The 24,382-nt window shown below is 48.3% G+C and overlaps 1 protein-coding gene across 5 annotated transcripts in view; it reads left to right on the top strand.

The window, feature by feature from the left end:
* Positions 1-24,382, top strand: part of MORC2 (MORC family CW-type zinc finger 2) — a 403,660-nt gene that overhangs the window by 46,416 nt on the left and 332,862 nt on the right. For all 5 annotated transcript variants that reach the window (XM_085634756.1, XM_085634754.1, XM_085634755.1 and 2 more), the window contains one exon: positions 15,590-15,643. In XM_085634756.1, the coding sequence (XP_085490882.1) occupies positions 15,590-15,643 (54 nt within the window). The remainder of the gene's footprint in view (positions 1-15,589; positions 15,644-24,382) is intronic.

Below are 24,382 nucleotides of genomic sequence, written 5' to 3'. Positions count from 1 at the left end.
GTATGCTACCAAGGAGCAATCCTGGCGGGTGAGGGTTGTATAAAGAAAGCCCTGCAGTTTTTTCTCACCCTGCAGGAGGTTTAGCACACAGTACGAAGACGGGCTCTATTTTTATTGAGATACCTCTATCATGTATGGATTTACATCTGTTAGCAAAGTCTGAGCACAGCTGAGCTCACGCCGGTCTGTAAAACATAGTTGTTGCTTTTGGTTTCGAAGTTGTGTTGTCTGGTCTTACTGCTACTGGTTGATGCTTTTGGCCCTTGATAGACTTTGCAAGAAGTCGATTTGGGGCTGGTGCGTCATGAAGAGAATAGCACTTCATTGGGTCCTATCGCTTGCTGCCACTGTCCAGCAGGCCATGTACTATCAATTACTCCATTCAGTCTTCAAACTGGACGTCGCAATATACTCCCCTGAAACAATTCGAGGGAGTATGCAGGGAACTCTGAAAAGCCACAGGCTGCACCCACCACTTGATAGGATGCTTCCACAGCCTCCCCAGGAAACCAGTGCCCTAAGATGGTGGTGCCTCATACATCACTCAAAGGGGCTGTCCCTCCTGTTGTTTATACCGGCTTCTCTGTACTTTTGCCTTAAATAAACTCCTCCACCAGCAACTCAGGTAGTGCTATTTGGTGATGAAGGTAATTGACAGTCGCATTTGCATAGATAAGGCCATCGGCCATAGATCAGCAATAACTGGTATCTCGAGCTGGCTCGCTCTTACTGCTAGATATGTGGGGTTGCTGCCTTCTGCCTCAGTGTCTCTCATTTCTGAGGCTTACCAGTGGCAGACATAACACCACCTAAAGAAATCTGCGGCTTCGGAAATCTTTGCGCCTCCAGTACCTCTTTTCGGCTACTATCTCCTGTAGATTCCTGCTGCCATAGGGATTGCAAAGCTGCGCGATTGCTTGATTGATAGCTAGCTTTGCCTCCGCACTGCGTATTCTGCGGCACACACCTCCACCACCGGCCAGAACGCCATTACCTTAAACCAATCAATCGCAGAGCATGATGGGAGCTTCAAGCGGCCTCCTTTCCAGTATGTCTCATGTCAGCATTCATAAATTAAATTGACCTGTAGTTGGCACAGCTTATGTGGCTCCTTCTGGGATTCCTATGACTAGGGCAGGTTCTTGAAACACCTTTGATTGTTTGAGTTAAGTTGCATATCTTTTTCAGACTTTTCTGGTGGCATATATTACATTGCATCCTTGATCTTCGGTTGTGATGGGGTGCTTGGATTCCTATTGGGTCTTTGTGATGTTGCAGAAAATTTAATTTGGAGAACGGATTGCTATGTTTTTGGTAATATACAAGTGAAAGGCTAACAATTTCTCTCTGTCCTTAACCACTTTTCCTCAAAAACCTGGTCTGCCTCGTTAAGGGATTTTTGTCTCATTTATGCAGCTAGCAGTCTGCCACCTTTCTTGCTTTGCTCATACTAATACTAGTCCTTGGCGAAATTTAAATTAACGCCAGCTTAACTTCGGCAATTTCACATTATGCTTGTTATGCTAAGTTCCTTAAATTATTCTGTTATGCCACATTGTGGAATTAAGCGCCATTTTGTAATAAACATTTACAGCAAAAGCCGCACTCGTGGTTAAAAAGTTACAGCAAACAAACCGGAACAACAGAACACTAGTGACTAGTTTGCGGTGCTTTTTATTTTTGCACTTTTTGTAAAGCACAAAATGACGTTTACATTTTGTGTAATTTCACATACTTTTGCTGAAATTTGCGCTTGGGTACGCGAAAACAAATTATGCAAATTTCCCACACGTCCCTTACCAATATACATATGCAAAAAAGTTAGAAATTTGCTTCTTTGCCGATAGACTGAATTGTCACCTAAAGTAATTAGCAGTGGCTGAGATTAATTCAAGCAACGCACTTTGCAACATTCTTCGTACAACAACTATGCCTAGATGTGGGTCCCACGCTAACTCTCCGATCGCGCTCAAAGTGTACCCTACTAGCAAAGAATAATGAGGCCAGTCTTGGATTGCTTGTAACCCTCACAGAGGGCTCCTTGCCTTGTAGTTCGGGCTGGACTGTTCTTACGAGAGCATGACCAAGGCATGATGAGTGAAAAAACAATGGACTATATTGCTGCCCACAGTAAACACCAGTGGCTGACCTTAATTAACAAGCAACTCACACATTATGTTTTTGTTTTCCACTGGGCAATGCCCTTATAATTTCTATTATATATTGATAGTTTTGCTTCTAGTATATTCATATTTTTTTTGCTGTGCTCCGTTTTATTACTGTAACACCACTTTTTGAAAAAAAAAAAATGTTTAAATTACCTGTTCAGTACCCTACCACTGCACAAATCGCTTTGCAGATTTTAGAAGCAAATTATGGCTGTTGATTTGTGTGCCGGCATTGAGACTCTTTCTCCTATGAGTCATCATGGGTCTCTCTCTCTCTCTCTCTCTCTCTCTCTCTCTCTCTCTCTCTCTCTCTCTCTCTCTCTCTCTCTCTCTCTCTCTCTCTCTCTCTCTCTCTCTCTCTCTCTCTCTCTCCTTGGTCAGGCAATCACTGTGAAATAGTAGACATAGTTCTCAAAATCTGGCAATACCAGACTCATCCTCCACTGGTTGCCTTACATTAGCTAATTCTGCCAGTCTTACTTAAACAAAGACATCTAGTTAGCCATTATATTGAGCAAAAATTGTTTTGTGACCTGTAAATGAGGTAGTGTGAAATAACAATGACCTTTTTAGATTATTCTGCTAGTTATTGTTAAGGGAAAGTTCAACCAAGCAGTGTTAGCGGTTGCAGCTAGGGCTTGTAATGTAATAAGTAGAGGAATTATTCTAGCACTAATATTGCTTAGCTGTCTCTAAACATTTACTCTATAGTATTGCCAGTATACCTTCCTCAGTTGTCTTCTCAGAATTCTAACATTCTTTCCTTTGCTAACTGTGTAGCCAGATTTCGTTCTAAACTACAGTTCACATGTACAAAGAGCCAGTTCGCAATAAGTGGCTCCAAATTGCACACCCACTTTTTGGGAACAAACTGATTTTGCAGAACGACCTATGAACTATTTATTTGGTCAGTTTGCGAAATCAACATTGACACAGGTTGCACAACGACCTGCCTAATGAATATTATTAGTGATGTTGTAATTTGTGACCCCCTGCGGTAGGCTACAAATAAAGGGACAGTGGTCTGCCAAGGGCAGCAGACAACCAGCCCTTTCTTTTTTTTTTTTTTGAAACCGTTTATTACAGAATCCAAAAGATATACAAAGATGGGCCTACAACCTTCAGGCCGGCCGCTAGCAGACAGAAAGAGCACATAATACAAACAGTAGAACACACGCTGCGGCAGAAGAGAGATCACAGGAGTTGAAAGAAGCGGTGGCAGCCACACCATCCGGACCCCACACAATGGTTTCATTTTTATATAAATAACGAAGAAACAAATCCAGAAGGCAACCCACAATCAGAAACAATAGCATGTGCTCCCCTGGGGGGGACCCTACCGATCCACAGGAATATCAAGGGAGGGGGATAGGTCGGGACGGAGACAAAGTGAACTCAATGCCCAGAACCAGGCAGACAAGCAGGCTAGGGAGACGGGGCCGGTGACGGATCAGGCATCAGCGGCGGGGTACAGATTCCCCCACGGTAGGCGTTCCAGGGGCCCCACACTTTCACCCATTTCCCAGGCTTGCCTCTCGCAACATACACCACCTTTTCCCGAAACATACACCAATCCATGTTGTCCTTCCACGCCGAGACAGTCGGTGACCTCTGGGAACCCCACAATTGCGCAATATCACGCTTAGCCACCATATATCCCAGAGTCACCCACCACGTCTGCGGCACTGAGTAATCGGTTGGCTCCCACACATTCAGGAGACATCTCCTCGCCTCGGGCAGCAGCGGCACATGCGTAACTGCCTGCAAGACCTCGTGCATACCACGCCAGAATCGCGCCACCTCCGGGCATTCCCACAATATATGGAGAAAGGTCCCCAAAGAACCACACCCACGCTTACACAACCCGTCCACAGCATAGCCCATACGCATCAGACTCGGCCCCGTAACATAGACCCTATGGAGTATCTTGAGCTGGACGAAGCGAAGGCGAGCCGGTATGGCCACCTCTTTCGGGGAGGCCACCGCAGACACCCAGTCCTCGTCATCCAGCTCCAATCCGTCAGCCCCCCACGCCTCACGAAGGCCAGTCAGCAGTCCCGAGCGATCATTGATGAGTTTTTTGTAAATTAATGAAATCGTGGCGTCCGGTACATGCCCATCTAGCACTCTATCCTCCAGAGGGGAGTACTCCGGGATGGAGGCAACGTCCGGGAATACGGAGCATGATGGATCTGCATATATTGAAAGTACTCCCTGTCCTGGAACTGGAATTCCGTCTGCAGCACATCGAACGTTTTGAATCCCCCCCTCGTCCAGAGATCACCCACCCTGCTGATGCCTATCATGTCCCACTTCTCAAAGCCCTTCGAGGTCCACAGGGAGCCCAGCCGCTCAGATGCGTATAGTGGCGTCGCCCGGGTCAAACGATCCTTCCACCCCATCGCCAAGTTAGCCGCGTGCCACACTCGCACCATGACCCGCGTGGGGCCCGTCAGACGTGCGTCGAGCGAGCTAGAATAAAGCGCCCGATTATAGTCACCGCCCGGCAGTAACATTTTATCCATCTCAAAGGCCGGGTTTAGAGCGGGCCCGTAAAGGCCGTGATTTATCGCAGCCAGCTGGGAGGCCCAGTAATATCGCTTGATGTCTGGGAGGGCAACCCCCCCGTCGTACCACGGGAGCGTCAGCTTCGCCAGGGCGATACGCGGTCTACCTTCCCAGAACAGGCGGCGCTGCAAACTCTCCACCTCGCGAAAGTAGCGCGCCGGGACAACGTCCATTGTGTTCTGTAAGGCGTACAGGAAACGTGGCAGCGACATCATCTTAAACAATGCCGCCCGGCCGAGCGGCGAGAGCGGCAAGCGCCTCCAACGCGCGACATCATCCTTCAGGCGCTGGAGGGGGGGAAGCAAGTTCTGTTTATACCGGGCCTCCGCGTCCAGGGTAATGAAGATACCCAGGTACCTAAATCCCCGCGGGGCAATCTGGATAGGACAACCCCGCGGAAGGATAGGAGCCTCCCCAGAGAGGACATACACACAAGATTTAGCCCAATTGATGACTAGGCCGGAGTTGAGGCCAAATGAGTGCAATACATCAACCAGTACTATCAGCGATTTACGCGGGGAAGCCAGGTACAAAAGAATATCGTCAGCGTAAAGAGATACGCGGTCCTCATACTCGGGGGTCCAGCGGAGACCACGGATAGAAGGGTGCCACTCCGCCAAGGGCTCCAAGGCAAGCGCGAAGAGGAGCGGCGATAACGGGCAGCCCTGCCGCGTGCCCCTGCCCAGCTCAAACGGAGCCGACACTCTACCGTTTACAGCTACCTGCGCCAGCGGTCCGGAATACAACAATTTCACCCAACCGATGAATCCCGGGCCAAACCCAAACTTCGCCAGCGTCGCCCAAATATGGCCACTCAAGTGTGTCAAACGCCATAGTGGCGTCCAGGGACGCCAAAATGGCCGGCTCCCGTATGAACGGGACACGCGCGAGCACCCCATGCAAGCGCCGCAGGTTGAGCGCAGTGTTGCGATGAGGGATAAAACCGGACTGATCCTGGTGAATCAGATCGCACACCACGCCAGCCAGCCGATTAACCAGCCCTTTCTTAGTTTGCATTTCCAAATGGGAAACTTTTTTTTTTTTTAAATCAGCTGTATTCCTTAAAGGATTGATGCTGCTCTGAAAGGAAAAAACTGTTTTCTTTTACAAACACAGTAGTGGGAGCAGTCACTGGTCTGTGGGACAACCACCTGTTCCCTCTAAAGCATCAGCCTGGTTGCCGAAGGTGGGGGAATGGAGGGGGGCTCCCAAGAGGTTCCTACATCCTTTAAAGTATGTAATTGGTGAATGGGTTGTGACTGAAATTATGGTCACAAAAGATTGCTACATACCTTACCGAATTTCAGTTTGGAAAGAACGCAAAACCTTGTTTTTTACAAGTCAGATTTTTTTTTGTACAGCTCATCAAAATGATAACAAATTAGTATTTTGTGGTTGCAAACTGAGTGATTTTATGACTGTATATAGGCAGATTTTAGGGTATCTGGAATGATTCTGGATTGCATGAAATGCTACTGTATCACAATTGCCTGTGGCTCATAGATATTTGCAAATAATGTGGAAATAGGTGAGCACTGCCTGTTTATCTCTGTTATTTTTCCCTGATTATACTTTTTTTATTTTAAAAAGCTGTCAAATATACTTAAAATTCAAACGAAAAAATGTTTGAATCTGCAACAGTTGTATAACAACTATTCCTCCATTTATAATCAAATACAATAACCAGTAATATAAAGAGCAACACAATGGTTTGTGTATATGAATCACCTAAGGTATATTTGTGTTTTTGATAATCAAATTTTTATTGATTTTAACATTAACAAACAGTTCAACATAATCACGGACAGCGGATATATATGCACATCCATCAGGGAAGAACCCCCGCCCCCCGCCCCACCCCACCCCACCACCACGGAACCCCACAGGTAATGCGACCACCGGAAACTAGAAGCTTCATTAATTCCCCCCAACTGCGCCCATCCATTTGCCCCACACCCTTCGGTATTTCTTGGGGCATCCGCGTGCCGTGTATAAAACCTTCTCCTGTGCCGCACACCAGTCCACACCTTTACGCCACTTTCTCAGAGCTGGTGGATCGGGACAAAGCCATGCTGCCGCTATATCGCGCTTGGCAACTATCATTGCTGTGCTAAAAAAGGTCTTGTCGCTCCGGGACCCGTCCAGCCCATCAGTTATCCCCAGTAATGAGTGTCGGCACGGTCCACCCCAAAACCTCCGTAAGTTCCCCCTCAATGGCCCCCCAGAAATCTGCCAGCCGGGGACAGGTCCAAACCACGTGAAAAAAATTAGCTAGGGCCTGGCCACACCTAGCGCAGGACGCATCAGAGCGAAGGCCCGCTCGATGAAGGCGTACCGGAGTCAGATAAGCAATGTGCAAGTAGTATAATTGGATCAGTCTAAGTTTGTCGGAGGCGGTAATGGTCTTAGGCGCCATGAGTGCTTCTCGCCAATCTACCTCGTCCAACGGCCCTGCCCAGTCTACCCACTGTTCTTTCAGTCTGTCCAGCGAGGTGGGAGTGTTGTTAATTTAGGTGTGGTATATCCGGGAGATACCCCCCCCCCCCCCCCCCCCTTTCCCAAGTCCCCAAGCAGCGTCTAGGCCTCCGTGGGGCTGTACTCCGGGAGTCGAGTACCGTCCACGATGTGCACTCGAAGGGCGTGTCTTAACTGCAAGTACTTATAAGACTGGGAGGGGTGCAGGGAATATCGATTGCGCATCGCATCTCTTGGAAGGAAAGCATGTGGCCCCTCACCCATACGTCCCCGAGCTGTGTTATACCTATAAGGTCCCAGGCCTTGAACCCCCCGCAGACCGCTCGCCTCCTGCAGCCAAGCCCCCTGCCAGAGGGGGTTGCATTGGGTCAGTTTGCCGGTCCAGCCGGTGTGGCGCAGCGAAGCCCGCCACGCCAGGAACACCAAATGTGTCGCCTCAGGCAGCTGAAGCGGGACAGGTCCCCCATACAACAGGGCCTGCACCTTAGAAAACCCCAGTGCGCACAGCTCCAGCCGGTAGGCTGGGTCGGACCATCCCCCCGTTGAACCAATCGTGGACCACCAGCAAACGTGCGGCTAAAAAGTAGAGGTACAAATGCGTCATGGCCATGCCCCCATCAAAGGAAGGGATCCGACACGTGGAAGGAGCCAGGCGCGACCTCCCACCGCCCCATAAGAATTTGGTAATGAGCCTATCCAACTCCTTAAACCAGGGTCTGGGAAAACAGAACGGGGTGCTCTGGAGGACATAGAGGAACCTGGGGAGAATCAGCATTTTAAACAAGGCCACCCGGCCCAGAGGGTTCAGGGGCAGCGCCCTCCATTTATAAAGGTCTGCTTTTGGACCAGAGGGGTTACATTGAGGGACCAGCCCAGCTCCGGGAGCGTGGTAACCCATATTCCCAGGTACTTAAATGAGTTGCGTCGGATCGGAATATTAGACTGCCAATCATAACAGTCCCTTGACAGGTGCAACGAGACCAATACCGATTTCCTGGGGTTCAGCCGAAGACCCGACGCCTGCCCAAACGCTCGCAACAACTGGAGGCGCCGCGGCCCAGAGGAGGCGGGCTCCGCCAGGAAAAGCAGAACATCGTCTGCGTAGAGCGCGATCTTGTCTGTTGCGGTGCCGGGCCACTCCCACCCCCTAACACAGGTGTCAGCCCGCACCAGGACCCCTATGGGTTCCATGGCCAGGGCAAACAACAGGGGCAAAAGGGGGCAGCCTTGCCGCGTGCCCTTCGCTATGGGAAAGGCCTCGGACAGAAGGTCATTCACCAGCACCTGTGCCTGCGGCTGTGCATACTAAGAAACAGAACACCTTGTCCCAACTGAAATCAATTAGACAACAAACTATTTTCAAAAACCTATCATGAAATGAAACACGAAAGGAAGGCTTTACGAATTGCCTGTTGCTCATAACACTTTTGTTTATTTCACATTCTTATTTTTTGTGTGAACGGCAATTTTCATTTACAAAAGACTGTACATTGCACATACAAATATATTCAAATCTAATAACAATAAGCAACACAATACCCTAACGGATTTATACATTCAATCATCAAGCATTCTTGGCCAATCCATTCATACCAGAAACTGACATACACTAAACTGAACGGTCCTTTTGACACCTCTCCCTTTTAAACACAAATTGTTGTCCGCATTTTATGCGTATTGAAACATTTTCTTTCTTCATATACACTTAAAGAACCACAAAAGCATTTAGGGCAGGGCTTTTATATAGAGTGTGCGAAGGACCGACTGGTCGACGCGTTTCGAACCTCTATCTTTATGAGGTTCTCCTCAGGACCAATTAATTTCTGCAATACAAACAAAAATAAAAATAACAATAAACATCAATACAAAACCGATAAGCAGTTTAAGAACTCAAGCCAGCCCCCACCAGCGGCCTGGCACACCCACCTTGCAAACAAGTGTCAGCATGGAACCTTGACCTGCTTTGGTCTTCAAACGATTCAACCAGCTAGAGCCGGAGCTGTGAACAACCAAATGTAAAATTGTACCCACTCGTATTGTCATTCTTACTATAACATGACAGACAAATACGGACATCACAACAGCTGCACTAATTCTCGCTCACCCTGTAATCTGTAGTCTGATTCATCCAGGGGGGCTGTTGTAATTAAACGTTCCCACGTGGTTTTGACTTTATTTAGTCGTGTCCCTTTTCTTTTGCTTCCAACAGGAACTGAAATTAGAAGTCAAAATGAAGGACGACGTCATTACGAGTGTTCAGTTAATTCTGACGACGTTGGTGATTAAAAGATGTAAAAAGCGGGTTGGAGGGGGGGTGTCAATCCTTAGCTTACCTGATTTCTTCTCAATTGACGGCGTGCCGCGAGTCCGTGCATCCGCATCAGGAACTCCTCGCCCGATCAGGAAGTGAATACGATAGATTTCACCGGGTCAAAAAGCTACCCTTGACTCACGGGAGCTGTAGTTGCTTCTAACGGAGAAGTGGGAAATGTAGTTTTATGCCGGAATGCTGCCGACCTGGCATTTTATTGGAAAAAACTGTGAACTTGATGAAACGCATTATTCAAAGCTGCGCAATTGTTGAAGCGCTATTATGTCCATTACTGTTAGGACGATCATAAAGGCATGTTCAAGTTGTAATTGGTCTATAGATCTCAGCTATTTCGTTGAGGCCATTAGTTGTTGTGTTGAATTTCATGATAAGGAAAGCCTCTCGTTGGCTCAAGAGTCCCTCCAGGTCACCGCCACGCGGGTCTTTCTCAATTTTGGACAACACTGTCCACTTAAAGTCTTCTTCACGGTGTTTCATCAAGATCCAATGGCTTACTAGCGGAGCATTTTCAACTCTCCGTCGAATCCTCGACTTATGTTGAGTGATGCGCTGCCGTACTTCCTGAGTAGTTTTTCCTATATACAGTTTTGGACAAGGGCATGTGACTGCGTACACGACATGCTTGGTTCTGCAGTTTGTAAATGTATTATGTTTCCAATTGATGCTATCAAAGGTGAACACATCGCCCTCGAGGGTTTGTTCACAACACATGCACGACCCGCATCTGTGGTGCCCAACGATTGGAGGTAGGGCTAGCAGACCTCTCAAAGTAGGGGGCTGCTGTTTGGGCAAAGCTGCTCTTACAATGAAATTTGCTATGCTTTTTTCTTTTTTGAACGCAAAGAGAGGTGGTGTAGAAAAATCCTCATGTAGGTCTTTAATCAGGTGCCAATTTGAAAGGACCAGTTTGCGAAGTTGGTGTGAGTTGGGGCAAAACGTTGTCACGCAAACTGGCCTATTAACCATCTTCTTTCCTTTGCTCTCCAACAAAGTTTCCCTTGGGGTCCACCAAGCTCTTTTAAGGGAATGTTTAAGTAATTTTTTCCGGTATCCCCTATCCATCAGACGATCTTTGAGTTTATTAGCATGGACAAAATATTCATCTTTTTGTGAACAATTCCTACGGATCCGTAGGAACTGACCGTATGGTAGATTCTGTCTCAAGCTTCGAGGATGATTGCTGGTGTAGTGGAGTGCCTTATTTCTATCAGTTGACTTCCTGAAGAGTGTGGTTTCTAGTTGACCCTCAGAATTCTCTACTTTGACGTCCAAAAATGTTATTGATTGGTTAGATGCCGAACAGCTGAATTTGATATCTCTTGATCGTTCGTTAAGCCATCCTACAAACTCGTCTAGTCGTTGTTGTGACCCAGTCCAAATTAAAAAAATATCATCTATGTATCTCATGTAGTTGGAAATGTTTGCCGAGTACGGGTTGTTATTATAGATGAAATTTTTTTCATAAAGTCCCATAAATAGCACCGCTAGCTCTGGGGCGAATGGACACCCCATCGCCACGCCTCTTATTTGGAAGAAGAACTGAGATTCAAAAGAAAAATAATTTTTTGACAGTGCGAATTTGGCAAGTGCCAAAATGAATTCCGATGGAACCTGGACTGGTCGTTCTCTTTTGTCTAGGAACCACGTTAGTGTCTCTAACGCTTGTTCTTGGGGTATTTGGGTGTAAAGCGACACCACATCCAGTGTCACCATCAGTTGATTTTTGTTATCAAACTTTACCGACGTTATTCTGTTTAAAAAGGCTGTGGTATCTTTCAGGTGGGCCGGAATGTCGCTGATGAAAGGTTTTAAAAAGAAGTCAATGTATTGAGCGACTGGTTCAATAAGTGGCTCACACCCTGAAACGATGGGTCTGCCAGGGGGGTCAATTTCACTTTTATGTAGTTTAGGCAAAACATAAAAGACAGGCGTCCTAGGATTCTTGTTTTCTAGAAAAATCCGTTCTTTTGGGCCAACGAAGCCTTGTGTGAACCCTTCCTCGATGATTTGAAAGAGTTGATTTTGAAGTTCCTTGGTTGGATCCTTCGGAATTTTTCGATAACAGTCTGCATCTTCTAGCTGGCGCAACGCCTCTTTTTTATATTTATTCAGGTCCCAAATCACCACTGCGCCCCCTTTATCCGCTTGTTTAACCACCACGGATCTGTCGTTTTTGAGGGCCATGAAAGCGTCTTTCTCTTGTTTGGCTAGATTATATTTAATATAGCCTTTTTTCTTTTCCATTGCTTGTATCCCGGATAGGATAGTCTTTTCGAAAGTGTTGATCTCCTTGGGGATTTTAGGACCTGATGGACAAAACAAGGATTTTCTCCTTAATCCTGTTATCTCCGTTGTAGATGTTTCAGGGGTATCCTGGAAAAACGTTTTGAGCCGAACTTTCCGACAGAATTCAATTATTTCCAACTTAAGTTTGACAAAGTCCGTTGGTCTTGATGGTACAAATCCTAGTCCTTTAGATAATACAGACAATTCTGCTTCTGTCAGGATTTTTTCGGACAAATTAAACACCGGTGAGGGAACTAACTCCTGTAGTACTGACGGCGAGTTCTCATTTCCCACGGTTGGGAATAACGTAGGCGACCTCTGCCCTGCCGTTGGCCTCGTGCTAAAAAATGCGACCCTTGATTTGTTATTTGTTGATCCTGATTTTGTTGTTTTAGTCTTGGGTTTGTGTTTGTCCCTATATTATCATCCGACTCGCCCCCTGAAGACGAAGATGTTGTTTCAGAAAAGGTGATAAATTTCTTTCTTGATCGTCCTCTGTAGTTTTGAAGATAATTTCTTGATTCGTTGTTGATGTAAAAATCTTTGTTTAAATACGGATATGTAGATTCCAAAGAGAAATTCTTTTTGTCAACCTCGAATTTGTTGCTTTTTTGGATGACTGTATAGTCTTTAAAGTCCGATATCTCCTGTGCATACAGCACACGGACCAGTTCTCGGAACCGGGGCCCAAAGCCCATCTCAGCCAACACATCGTGGAGATGCAACCAGTCCACCGAGTCAAAGGCTTTTTCGAAATCAATAAGGAGGAGGGCCAAGTAGGGAGTCAGGAGGTGTCGGTGGGCCAAGGCCAGCTGCACCCTTTCTACAACAAACCAAGTTGACAAAGCCTCCCCCTGCATCCAGGACCGAAACCATTGTTCCATGAAGGTGGCCGCTTGTCCCACTTCCACCCCCTTGGGAAACCCCACCAGGCGAAGGTTGTTGCGACGTGCACGGTTCTCAGCATCCTCGGCACGCCTGTAGAGCTCCCCGGTACGAGCTCGAAGTTGGGCCACCTGATCCTTTAGTTGGGAGATATCGTCCTCTGTTTTGGAGAGGCGGGATTCGGCCTCTGTCAGTCGGGCGGTGGTGTTGCGAAGGTCCTGTCTGAGGAGGGACATGTCCACCTTAATTTCCCCTATCGTCCCCTCTACGGACGCCTGAGAGGCACTGATAGCCTGAAGGATGGTAGCCAGGTCCTTGTCTGGAGGGGGTTGAGATCCCCCCGCCGCCCCCCCAGGAGGGTCCGACTCTGAAGTAGTAAACCAATTAATTTTAGTCTGTGTGGCCGCCGGCGTTGGCCTGGTGTCCTTGTCCTTTCCCATGGCCGGGGACCGGACCCACTGCCACCGCGGCCGCGAGAGACCCAGATAGGATGAGGGATCACTGAGGGGGAGGGGATCCAGAAACCTGCAGGTGTGTGGATTGTCCGCAATCCCCGCTGGAACCGCACCCGAAGAGAGTAGTCCGTGGATACCACCACGGTAGGGGCGCGGCAACCACAATGTGACAGGGAGTAGCTATGGGGTGGGGGGCACGCATCAACCCCTGCGCCGCCGCCCGAACCGGCAGCCGATCCCCCCCCCACTCCTACATAAGGCCGCCTGCGACTCCTACGCCACACTCTGCAGCAGACCGTTGCTTGCAAATGGCCTCCTCAGAAGCGGCGCCGGCCGACGAGCCGGCCGAGTTCCCACCACGGAGGTTTCAGTCCGGACTGAAGGCGGTGGCTAGTTGGCTGACAGGCAACTGCCTTCAGCTAAACGCCACTAAAACAGAGGTGATGGTCGTCGGGAAGGGAGTGGAGCTGTGGGGTGACCACTGGTGGCCCTCAGAGTTGGGACCTACTCCGATCCCGGTATCGGAAGTGAAAAATCTGGGGGTATGGCTGGATGCGGGCCTCTCCTTTGTAGGCCATACTAAAAGAACCGCGGCCTGTTGTTTTGGTCTCCTGAGGGGCTTGAGACCTGTTCTCAAGTTCTTTGACGCCCCGACCAGGCAGCTGGTAATCCAGGCTACCATCATCTCCCGCCTGGATTACGCCAGCTCTCTCCTGGCCGGGGCTAACCAGGCTGAACTGACCCGCTTACAACGGGTTCAGAATGCTGCGGCGAGGGCGATCGTTGGCTTGCCCAGATTCTGCTCAGTTACAGGTGTCCTTCGCTCCCTACACTGGCTTCCGGTTAGGAAGCGCATCCTCTTCAAGGTATTGTGCCTTGCTTTTAAAATCTTGCGTGGTACAGGCCCGGAAATCCTGTCGAGTTGTCTGTCTTTCTATGTCCCTGCCCGTAGCCTTCGCTCTCAGGGTCTGGCCCTCGCGGTGGTTCCCAGATTTAGGCTTAGCCGCATGGGAGGCCGCTCGTTTAGGGTAATGGCTGCGTCAGCATGGAACTCCTTGCCTGTTGAAATCCGCGTGCTGGAGGACCTTCTGACCTTTCGGAGGGCTATAAAAACCTTCTTGTTTTAGCTGTCTTTTAGTATCTGTTTTTAGCCTGTGGTTGTGTTACGTGCTACCTTGTCTCTGCGCCAGGACGCTCCTTGGCTGGAGTATCTGTGCGCACAATAAATAGTCGTAACATAACATAACATAACATAACACCAGGAGCCCTTCCAGCCAAAAGACCGCCACTCCCCCGGGCCACCGGTCGTCGAGCGTCACTCCTGACCGGCACCTCAATCACCGCTGCCGCGCACAGAGGGAACGGCCACTTCCCCGGGCCGCTGGTCTTCTAGTCTGCCTCACCCCGCTAAAAGTGCCGCCACAGCTCCAAGGCCGTCCACCTTGCCCCCACGCCGGCTGATGCACCGGCCGATCGGGGTCGCGAAGCCTCGCAAGCAACGTCCTGATGAGCGGCGGCCCCGCCACTCAGGGCCGCCCCCCGACTCTCAGCGGCCTCGCAGCTCACGCGAGGCCCGGCACCACCTCGCAAGGCCGCACCTCCCGCCGCGTCGGCCGCGACAGGCCACAGGCGCCACGGAATGCGGCCGGATCAGCAGGAGAAAGGGTCCCCGGGAGGGAAACACCGCTAAACTCAGGTAAGTGACACAGAGACGCGCTGAGGGTTACCGGATTCGAGGCGGGTGATGGAGAGGTCCAGAGCACTCTTAGAGTGTGACCGCCATCTTGACGCCTCAGACCGGAAGTCATATTTGTGTTTTAACATATTTAACATATTAAGTAATAGCTAATACATTATTGATTTCCTTCAGATGGAATTCTAATTAATTTGGTAAACTGAGATTGGAAGGACGTTGTGGAGAAAGGTTGTGAAATTATGCATTTGTGACTTTTGTAGCCTGTGGTAGATGGCAGATTTCTGGTACTATAACTAGTATAGTGCCTTGTTTTCTTCTTTACGCTGTGGTTCAAGCAGTTTGTCCTCCCTGTTGGTCTAATATGTTATCGCCACCTTGTTGGTTCCTATAGATAAAATTCTTTTTTTTTTGTCATAACCATTTTAAACCTAGGCCCGCCTGTACGTGCTTGTGGTGGTTGACTGCCTTCTTACACAATGCTACAGTCAAATTTTTTGAAATATGAGAATAATCTGTGGCACATCAATTTTGATTGGCAAATCATGCACTTGAGGTTTTGGAATAGGAGGACAAATGGATTCAAAATAGTCTTCTACTCATTCCTCTGGTCTGTGGGTATAACATGTCTATGGTTGTTTGTTGATACAAAAAAAAATAATGTTGAGTATAGGAAGACTTGTTCCAAGGCATGTACAGTAATAGCATTAACTCTTATTTCTTTCAGCACAACTCATGAGTTTCTGTTTGGAGCACTTGCTGAGCTGATAGACAATGCAAGGTAAGCTGACTTTAAATCTACACAAGTTTTTGGGGTCAAAGTTTGAGCATGGTTTGTTATTCTTTTATTATACCGAACTATTCTGTCACTAAACACTGTATTCACTTAGAGCCAACTGCATACCCTCTAAAGCTAAGATATTAGCAATCCCTTGTCACCTGCATTATCCGTGGTGTGCTTTAAGGCTTGACCTTTTAGTTCCCTTTCCTCACAAAAGGTACCCATTCCTCTTGGAGTTATCTTAGGTTTAGACATGTTGTTCACCTCTCCAGTGGAGTCACCAAAAATGTTTTAGATCACCTCTGGTTTCATTAGAGCTCTTTCCACTACCACTTCTCTTCCTGAATTGCCTGTACTAGCTCACACAGTATCCAGAGTTTCAGAAAAGATGACTATACCATTCTCTACAGCAGTCTTCCTGCCATGTCCACAACATTGTCTAGTCATTGACAAATTTGCAAAACCTTAAATTAGGCCAACCATCTCGCCTCTTCTGAAACAGATGCATTTTCTCCCAATCAGATAACCGGGGGGTGGATTTCAAAACTCTGAATAGTGAAGTATAATTGTTATGGTAGAAACTCCATGAACTCTATAAGACTGCGGTATGTGTTGTCCTTATCCCCTGAAAAAACAATGTATTCAAGTATGTCCATAAGTATATTCTCACTTTTTCAACCTGGCATACTGCATTGGCTATTTCTAACTGTTGCCCTTGGCCACCAGATCTTCCAAGGCGGAAGACCCTCAGTGGCCTTGCTCTTGTTTCTATTAGCCTGTCTCTCCACTGTGGTGCATCATCGTCCCTGGCCCGGCACAGCCGGGTGGCAGGCTGCAACACTCCCTTGTGGCTCCCAGCAGTGCGGCATACTCTAGCAGCTTTGGGCTGATCTCCCCACATCAGCAACCAGTTCTTCAAAGCCAGGTGGCAAGGGTCGCATAGGGGATCGGATGGAGCACTGTTTATCCCTTAGCAGGGACGAAATTTGGCAAGTTAGCAATATTATGATGTTAGATCGGAGCAGTGGGAATAAGAGCTCTGCTAATGTGCTGCTATCTTGGGCGACGGTTAGGATATTTTGATATATTCCATTGCAACTTGTTCAATGATTTTTCTCCCTAATCTCTCAACTTTTCAGTTAACTTTGGTTATCAGCATTTATTTTTTACCTGTGTTCTTCACAATAGTGTCCTGTTTTCACTCATAACGTTCTTTCAATCACCACTTTTACGTTGAGTGCTTACCCCAGCCCTTTCTTGTAGACTATTGACTCATTCAGTCTTAACTCATTTAAATTAACACTAATGATATGTAGATCATTTTAATCTAGAAAAGTATTCTGACCGGGAGAGTTGGGCCTTTGCCAGTTTCTCACATACAGTTAACCACTGGATGCCACAAAACCTTCTGAAGCTCAGCTCCTCTCTGATCGAGTTTCTTAACATGCAGATCCTGGTCTAATTGCTACCATATCAACATCCGGCCTGTAGGACATCAGATTACCACCAACTTCATGCTTTCCGTATCATTATCTTTCATCATCTTTCCTTACCTGAGTGTTCATCACAGGGTGTACGTCCTGAGTGCTTTAGTTCCTGGGCTATGCCAGTTTCCTCCACATCTGGGCCCCTATGGGTGTAACCTACGAGGTTACAATTGCTGATTCTCCTACACCTGTGCTCAAGTAGCCAATTGACCCCGCTGTACAAACTATATTCCGGCTTCCAGTCTCAAGACGTTGTTCTTTTTTTTTTAACTTTATTTACTTGGTTTCTTTTAATACAGTGCATCATAATAATGGTACATCTGTAACATCCCTCACTGTCCCCTCTTCATCATATAGTGCACAACCTGCATTACATTAACTCCAAGTAGGCATGTCCCCTGCAATACACCAACAGACATCACTGCCCCTTGCGGTGGCTGGGTCCCCCCGACCCTGCATAGCTTCTAGCTGGAGGCATGTCCTATTCCCTAGGGTGGTGCATTACCACTCCATCCCCCGGTATGTTTAGGGTGGGTGCTCCAGCAGGTACTCTTTTAAAGGGTCCCATATATCTTTAGGTTTCGAGGTAGAGGGGAGGAGTTCTGCTTACGTCAGTTGGTTCCTGCCACAATATTAAGTCTTGGTGCCAGACTTTAAATTTAGGGGCTCTGCCCCTTCCCTATCGGAGGGCTACTTTTCTTTTGGCCAGTAGGAATCCCAGTGCTGTGTATTTCCTGTGGGGCGGCTTTATGTCCGCAGTGTAACATAGTAGTGCAATGACTGGTGAGGGCTGCCTATCATTTCTCCCATCGCCCTCGGGACTTGCTGCCAGTATCCCCATATAGGTTCGCATTCCCAAGCCAAATGTAAAAAGTCTACGTCAGTCTGTCTTCATCTGTCACATGCGCTGTCTGTCCGCAACTTAAATCTGAGTAGTGTAGCTGGCGTATAGCATATGCGGTGGAGCAATTTATAATGTATGATATGCAAACAACTGTTAGCCACTATGTTCCCTGTCTGTTTGCAGCAATATCGCAAATGGTGATCCGTGAGGGCTTCTCCCAGATCCGCCTTCCCTTGTTGCCGTGTGTCGCTGGGGACCTCTGTCATGGGGGTCTTTGTTAGATGGTATATGAGCGATACCCCATGTGATTGGGGCCCGCTCTGTAATATGGCGTGTAGCGGGGCGAGCGTGGGTGGCTCTTGTGGGAATTCAGGTGTGATATGCTGGCACTCTGGCGGAGTCTCACATATAAAAAAAAGTTTCATTGTCGTGGGTTCGGCCCCTTGAGAGAATAATCTCTCCTTGCCTTTGAACGTACCGTTGTCGTAGAGATCTCCCCAGTTGTGTGCCTTAACCCTCTTCAGCATCGTGCGGCTTCCTTGCTCTTGTGTGACTTTGAGATCTGGGTGTTGTGGTAGGTGTAATCTAGGAGAGTAGAGCATTGGTGCCCCCGTTCTACCAGCAATCTCCCTCGAGGCTGCTGTGGTGCAGTCCACAGTTGTGGGATCTGGGTCTCTAATTTTGGATGTTATGAAACCCGTTAAGGGGGTGGGGTCCATATATCCCTGCTCAATAGCAAGGTGTGGCATGTCGGGAGGGGGGTGGAGGTGAGGGGGGGTGAATCCCATATTTTTTTAACATTTTTATTGATTTTCCATAGTTGCATAGATCTAGTAAGCAGTGGTTTCCATATTATACATTACAATATAATATAAGAATAAAACAAACAAAGAGGCCTCCAAACCCCCCATCCCCCCCCACCCGGACACAGCCAAACGCCATTATACATGTCTACTACCCAGCAGCACAGTACATATCAATTGCATAAATTGGCATTTTTACATTCCCCCCTCCTTAACAACACACACAGTATTCATGTCGACTCGTGCTGGAATCTCCCTATCGTTATGACCCAGCCCTTAACAGGTACAGGAGTGCCTCACTATCACAATTGTAAATCTAAGGCCACAAATTCTTCCAACATAGTATTCCATTCTAGTGAAATGGTTATCTTTCGCAGCCCCCTTTGCTCCTCCCGTTAAAGTTCTACTCCCTCTGCTCTATCCCATCGGAGCACCTCATTATAACGGTCTGTTACAGAGGGCGATCTGGCAGCCTTCCACCTCATGGTAATGTTTCTTTTAGCTAAAATCAATGCCAGGTTAGCAAATTTGCAAGCAGGGCTCCCCTTTTTAACCATGGTCCTAGTAAGCAGTATTCCAACGTTTTATTGTTCCGTATCAGGGCTACTCCATACACCATGTCTTGCACTACTGTCTGACCAATAGTGATGCAGCCTTGGGAAGTCCCATAACATACGCAGTAAACCTGCATTTGAGGAGTGACTGGGAGGGCAGCTATCCGGTACATCCGGAAACATTAAGCCCCATTTGTACGGAGTCAGATACGCTCGGTGAATAATCATTAGTTGAATAAACGTAAACTTTGGATTCCTGGAAACCTTCCGCGGGTGTTCCAGCAGTGTTTCCCACTCCCTATCCGCGTGTGCGCGACCAATATCCGTTTCCCACTTGTCGCGGGTTGCCTGAAGTAATATTAAAGTGTGTGTACGGATACCCCGGTATATCCATTTCGTCAGATGACTACCTTTGCCCTTCAAATATTGCATGTGCGTCAGTGCGTGTGTTGGTGGTTCCTCACCTCCTGGGGCCCAAATTGTTCGGACATATCTAGAGATGTGTGCATGAAGCAAAAACAACCCATGCGGTACCCCCGTCGCTCTCACAAATGCATCATGATTCATTAAAACACCATTGGTAAAGAACGTGCCTAATGTGGTCACACCTGACTCTGCCCATGCCGCTATATGTCTAAGGGTCACCGTTCCTGACGGTAGGTGGAGTCCCATTAAGGGTATGTTGGGAGCATAAGGCGCCATTGTTTTTGTGTAACGTGTTGCCTTCTTCCAGTATAACAAAGCCGTTCGTAGGAGTGGCGGTGCCTTCGAAGGAATTTTGCTGCCAGGCAGCAGCAGTGTGTGTAGTTCCCCATGTTCCCACGCCTGTGGAGTCATAATAATTTCTCGTAAGTTACGGCCTGCAATCCAATATGCCAACCATTGCAGCTGGCCTGTATAACAATAGGCTTGCATGTCCGGAACTCCCAGTCCCCCTTGTTTCATAGCCAGCTGCAATGTAGGAAGGCCTATGTGTCTACGTCCCGAGCCCCATATTAATTCAGTCAGGAGTGTGTCCAGTAATTTAAAGGTCTGAAGTGGGATTATGATAGGTATATTGACGAAATAGTAGAGCAGCCTCGGGAGTACCACCATTTTTAGTAATAGCAGCGCGTCCCGGCACTGATAGGGGCAGGGAGGTCCAGAATCGTATTTGCTGCCTGAGCGTTGTTATAGCTCGAGTCAGATTTCCGCCCAGCATATCTTCCACATCCGGATATTTCTGGACACCCAAGTATTTAAAGGTGATGGGCGCAGTCTGAAACATCCAAACCTAAGTGGGACCGCCCTGAGTGGGTCTTTAAATAAATATACATAAGATTTATTTTCATTAATGGAAAGCCCTGATAGCCGTTGGAATGCGTTGAATAGGGTGGGGGTTGGTTCATAAGTCTCATCTAAATTGTTAAAATATAAGATGAGGTCGTCCGCGTACGCTGAGAAGACATGCACCTCTCCCTGCATTTGTATCCCTCTGGGAGCCGCCGAACTACAGAGCTTAAGTAAGAGAGACTCTAGTGCTAAAATAAAGAGCAAGGGTGAGAGCGGGCACCCCTGTCTACTACCCAGAGCTATCGTGTATTGTGGTGAGATGTGGGCACCTGTCCGTGCACGCGCTGTTGGGTTCGTGTATAGCAGCCGCACCCATTGTATGTACAAACTTGGACAGCGTATACAACATATATCGCCATTGCAGGGAGTCAAATGCCTGGCGTAGGTCCAGGGAGATGCAGCCCCATGAATGAGCGTCTGCGGGTGTATGGGATATTACCTGATGAAGCCTCCTAATATTGAGAGCTGTACATGTACCTGGTACAAATCCGCACTGGTCAGTATGTATCAGCCGAGGCATGTATTGCAGGAGTCGGTTTGCTAGTAATTTGCTCAGTATCTTGTAATCTGAGTTGAGAAGTGAGAGGGGCCGGTAGCTCGCCATGTCTTTACTGTCCCTCCCTGGTTTGGGGAGCGAGATCACCGTGGCTTGTAGTGCCTGATATAAGCCCTGCAGGCGGGGAACCAATAAATCCGAGTAAGCGGCGTAAAATTCTACAGGCAGTCCATCATTACCCGGCGGTTTGTTACGTGGGAGGTCTTTGATCACCCCTTTTATTTCCATACTAGTGACATGCCTTATCAGATCTGTGGCATGAGCACAGAGTAGCTGTGGGAGTTGCAGATTCTCAAAGAATGTCTCATAGTCGTCATCCTCACCCTCTTCCGAGGGCGCATAAAGCCGTTCATAATATCTCTGAAAGGCAGTGTTGCTTTCCAACTGGGTGCGCACAGAAGTGCCCTCTAGGGTGTTTATTTCAAGAATAAGGGACACAGACGCTGCATCTTTAATAATTCTAGCGAGTAGAGGACCCGCCCTGTCTGTGTACACGTGTTGTTCCTGTGTGTATCAGCGATAATCCCGAATGCGTAGTTCTTTTAGGAGTTAAGCGTGTGTTATGTGCAACTCTTGCAGTGCTTCTCTGTGTGCGTCATTACTGGCTCCTGCTCTAGTGTACCCATCTTATCTTCTACAACCTTAAGTTTGTCAAGTAAGACTATGTGCGCCACCACTTTCGTGCTAATCGCCACCCCCCATATCACAGTTTTAAAAGCGTCCCATTCAATTTGACGTGTGCTAGCTGAATCAGCGTTTTCAGCGAAATAGTTATCTATAGCGGTGGAGAGGACATTGTGAAATACCAGGTCTTCCAGTAGTGAGGGATGTAACCTCCAGGGTTGGTATTGGTGTCGGGACCTTTCCCCAGAGCAGCTTTGCTTCCAGTGGGTTATGATCAGAATATGTTTTACCCAGGTATGTGGTATCGGTAGCATGTATCATTAGATGCAATGCGCAAGGGTGAATCCAATATATGGCATAGTGTGCCTAGTGTAGTTTCATGTCTGGGGCTTCGAATCCTCCCTGCGAGAAGGACCGCTTCAGGATTTCCCATTTGAGTCTTGGAGCCTTCTTTCCCCACACCAGTCTGATCAGTTGGGTTTGGAGCGCTTTAAAAAAAGATGTCAGCCCGGATTGTATAGTATGTTAATGAATAAATATAGAAGTTTGGAGAGATTCACCATTTTCATTAATTAAATCCTGCCTGCCATCGAGAAGGGCATAGCTATCCATCTCGTAACCATCTCCGTGATGGACGCCAATGCCCTCCCATAATTAGTCCGCAGTAGATCTGCTCTTTCCCTAGACGCTATTAATCCCAGATATTTAACCTCATCCTGACACCAGACTATGGAGCAGTCGAGCGCATACTCCCGGGTTGCTCCGGTCAAGGGGAATATCTGCATTTTATTCAAGCGATCTTTATACCTGAGAGGCCACATAATGCAATGATTTCTCTTAATGTAGGGTGGAGGCTTAAGCGCGGATCTTGTACATAGAGGGTTATGTCCTCCGTGTATAAAGATATTGGGATATTTCTACTAGGATATCGCGTGGCATATTCCCTGTGGAGTTTGCGTAATTTGACAGCTAGTGGTTCTACTGCTAGCACGAACAACAGGGGTGAGGGGGGGGACCCCTGTCTAGTTTTACGCTACACAGCTAACAGTTCTTAGCATATCCCATTGTGAGAAAGTGCCATCTTTCTTGCATGGTATGCCCCCACTTTTTGCTGAATTGCTGAATGTACTTTGACTGAGTGTGCCCTGGACTCCTGCCAATCAGGTGCCCAGGGCCTATGTTCCTTCCCTAAACACACACAACCCAAATTGGCAAACCCTGGCCACATTTCAGCCCCTGGTAAATGGTACCCTAGGTACCCAGGGCCTTGTGAACAGGGAAGGCCTCTAAGGGCTGCAGCACTCATTGTGCCACCCTTGGAGGCACTGTACCCTTACACACACACACACTGCCCTTGCAGGCTGGGTGTCTGGTTTCAAGACAAAACAAAGAGTCGACATGGCACACATCCCTGTGTGCCATGCCCATCACCTACACCGCCATGGCAAATATCAGCCACCCCTCTAGCTGGGTGCCCTATGCCAATGGTGTGGGCACAGGAGCAGGAGCCCTGTGCCCCTACAGTACCCAGGTCCATTCCTGGGCACTGTAAGTGCAGTGCTGCCATTTAGGAGTACATGGTGCTGAGAGCTTGTCAAACACGAACTCCACAGCACCATAATGGCAACACTGAAGACTGAGAAGTTTGGTATCAAACTTATCAGCACATTAAACCCACACTGATGCCAGTGTGGGATTTAATGTACCAAGCACCCCAGAGGACATCTTCGAGATGCCCCCTAAAACCTAACCTACAATCCACGTCTGTTCTGAGGCTGCCACACAGCAGACATGTTGCTGGACCCCTGGGTAGGAGAGCCCCTGCTCTCGTGGGCCTGCTACAATGCACATCCTGGGCGAGGTGCTAAATCTCCTCCCCCAGGATGGGCAGGGGGAAGCTTCAAAGGCATGCCGCCTCTGTGAGCTTCCCCAGGCCACTGCAACCCCCCACTCTGGCGGAAAGCTTGGCCGGAAACCCCAAATAAGGACAGGGGATGTGCCAGCCTGCCAACCCCACCCCTCAGGTGGGGGAGGCGAGGTGAAGCACATCTCCGGGCTCTCGCCATCTTGAAGATGGGAAGCCCTACCCTATCAGGACTAGGCTATTGCCCCCCCCTCCCACAGGAGAGAGGCAGGATAGGGGGTGTACCCACCACAGGACAGGGACCCATTGGTCCCTGCCCTTCACCTACCTGTAACACCCCTAAATCTAGTATTTAGGGGCACCCTGAACCTTCCTTTTCCAGATTCCAAAATCCGAAGAAGAGCTAGAAGAAAGAAGACCTGCCCTGCAGCTGCTAAGAAGAGGAAGACACAAACTGCTTTGGCCCCAGCCCTACCGGCCTGTCGACCCTCTAACTTGCTCCTGCTCCAGCCCGGCATCTCTTGTGGCCAGCAACCTCACAAACCCCGGAGGACCTGGCTACATTTTGACTCTAAGCCCCTGGGACTCCCATGAGTAGAGGCTCTACTCAAAATCTACTTCTAATCCCTGGCAGCAGCCCGGAACCGCGAACCCTGCACACTCTGCACCAGCCAA

This window comes from Triturus cristatus, chromosome 11 (assembly GCF_964204655.1).
Source record: "Triturus cristatus chromosome 11, aTriCri1.1, whole genome shotgun sequence".
In the NCBI taxonomy this organism is placed as follows: domain Eukaryota; kingdom Metazoa; phylum Chordata; class Amphibia; order Caudata; family Salamandridae; genus Triturus; species Triturus cristatus.
The sequence above is the reverse complement of the archived record's forward strand: the minus strand, read 5'-3'. Positions and strand labels throughout refer to the sequence as shown.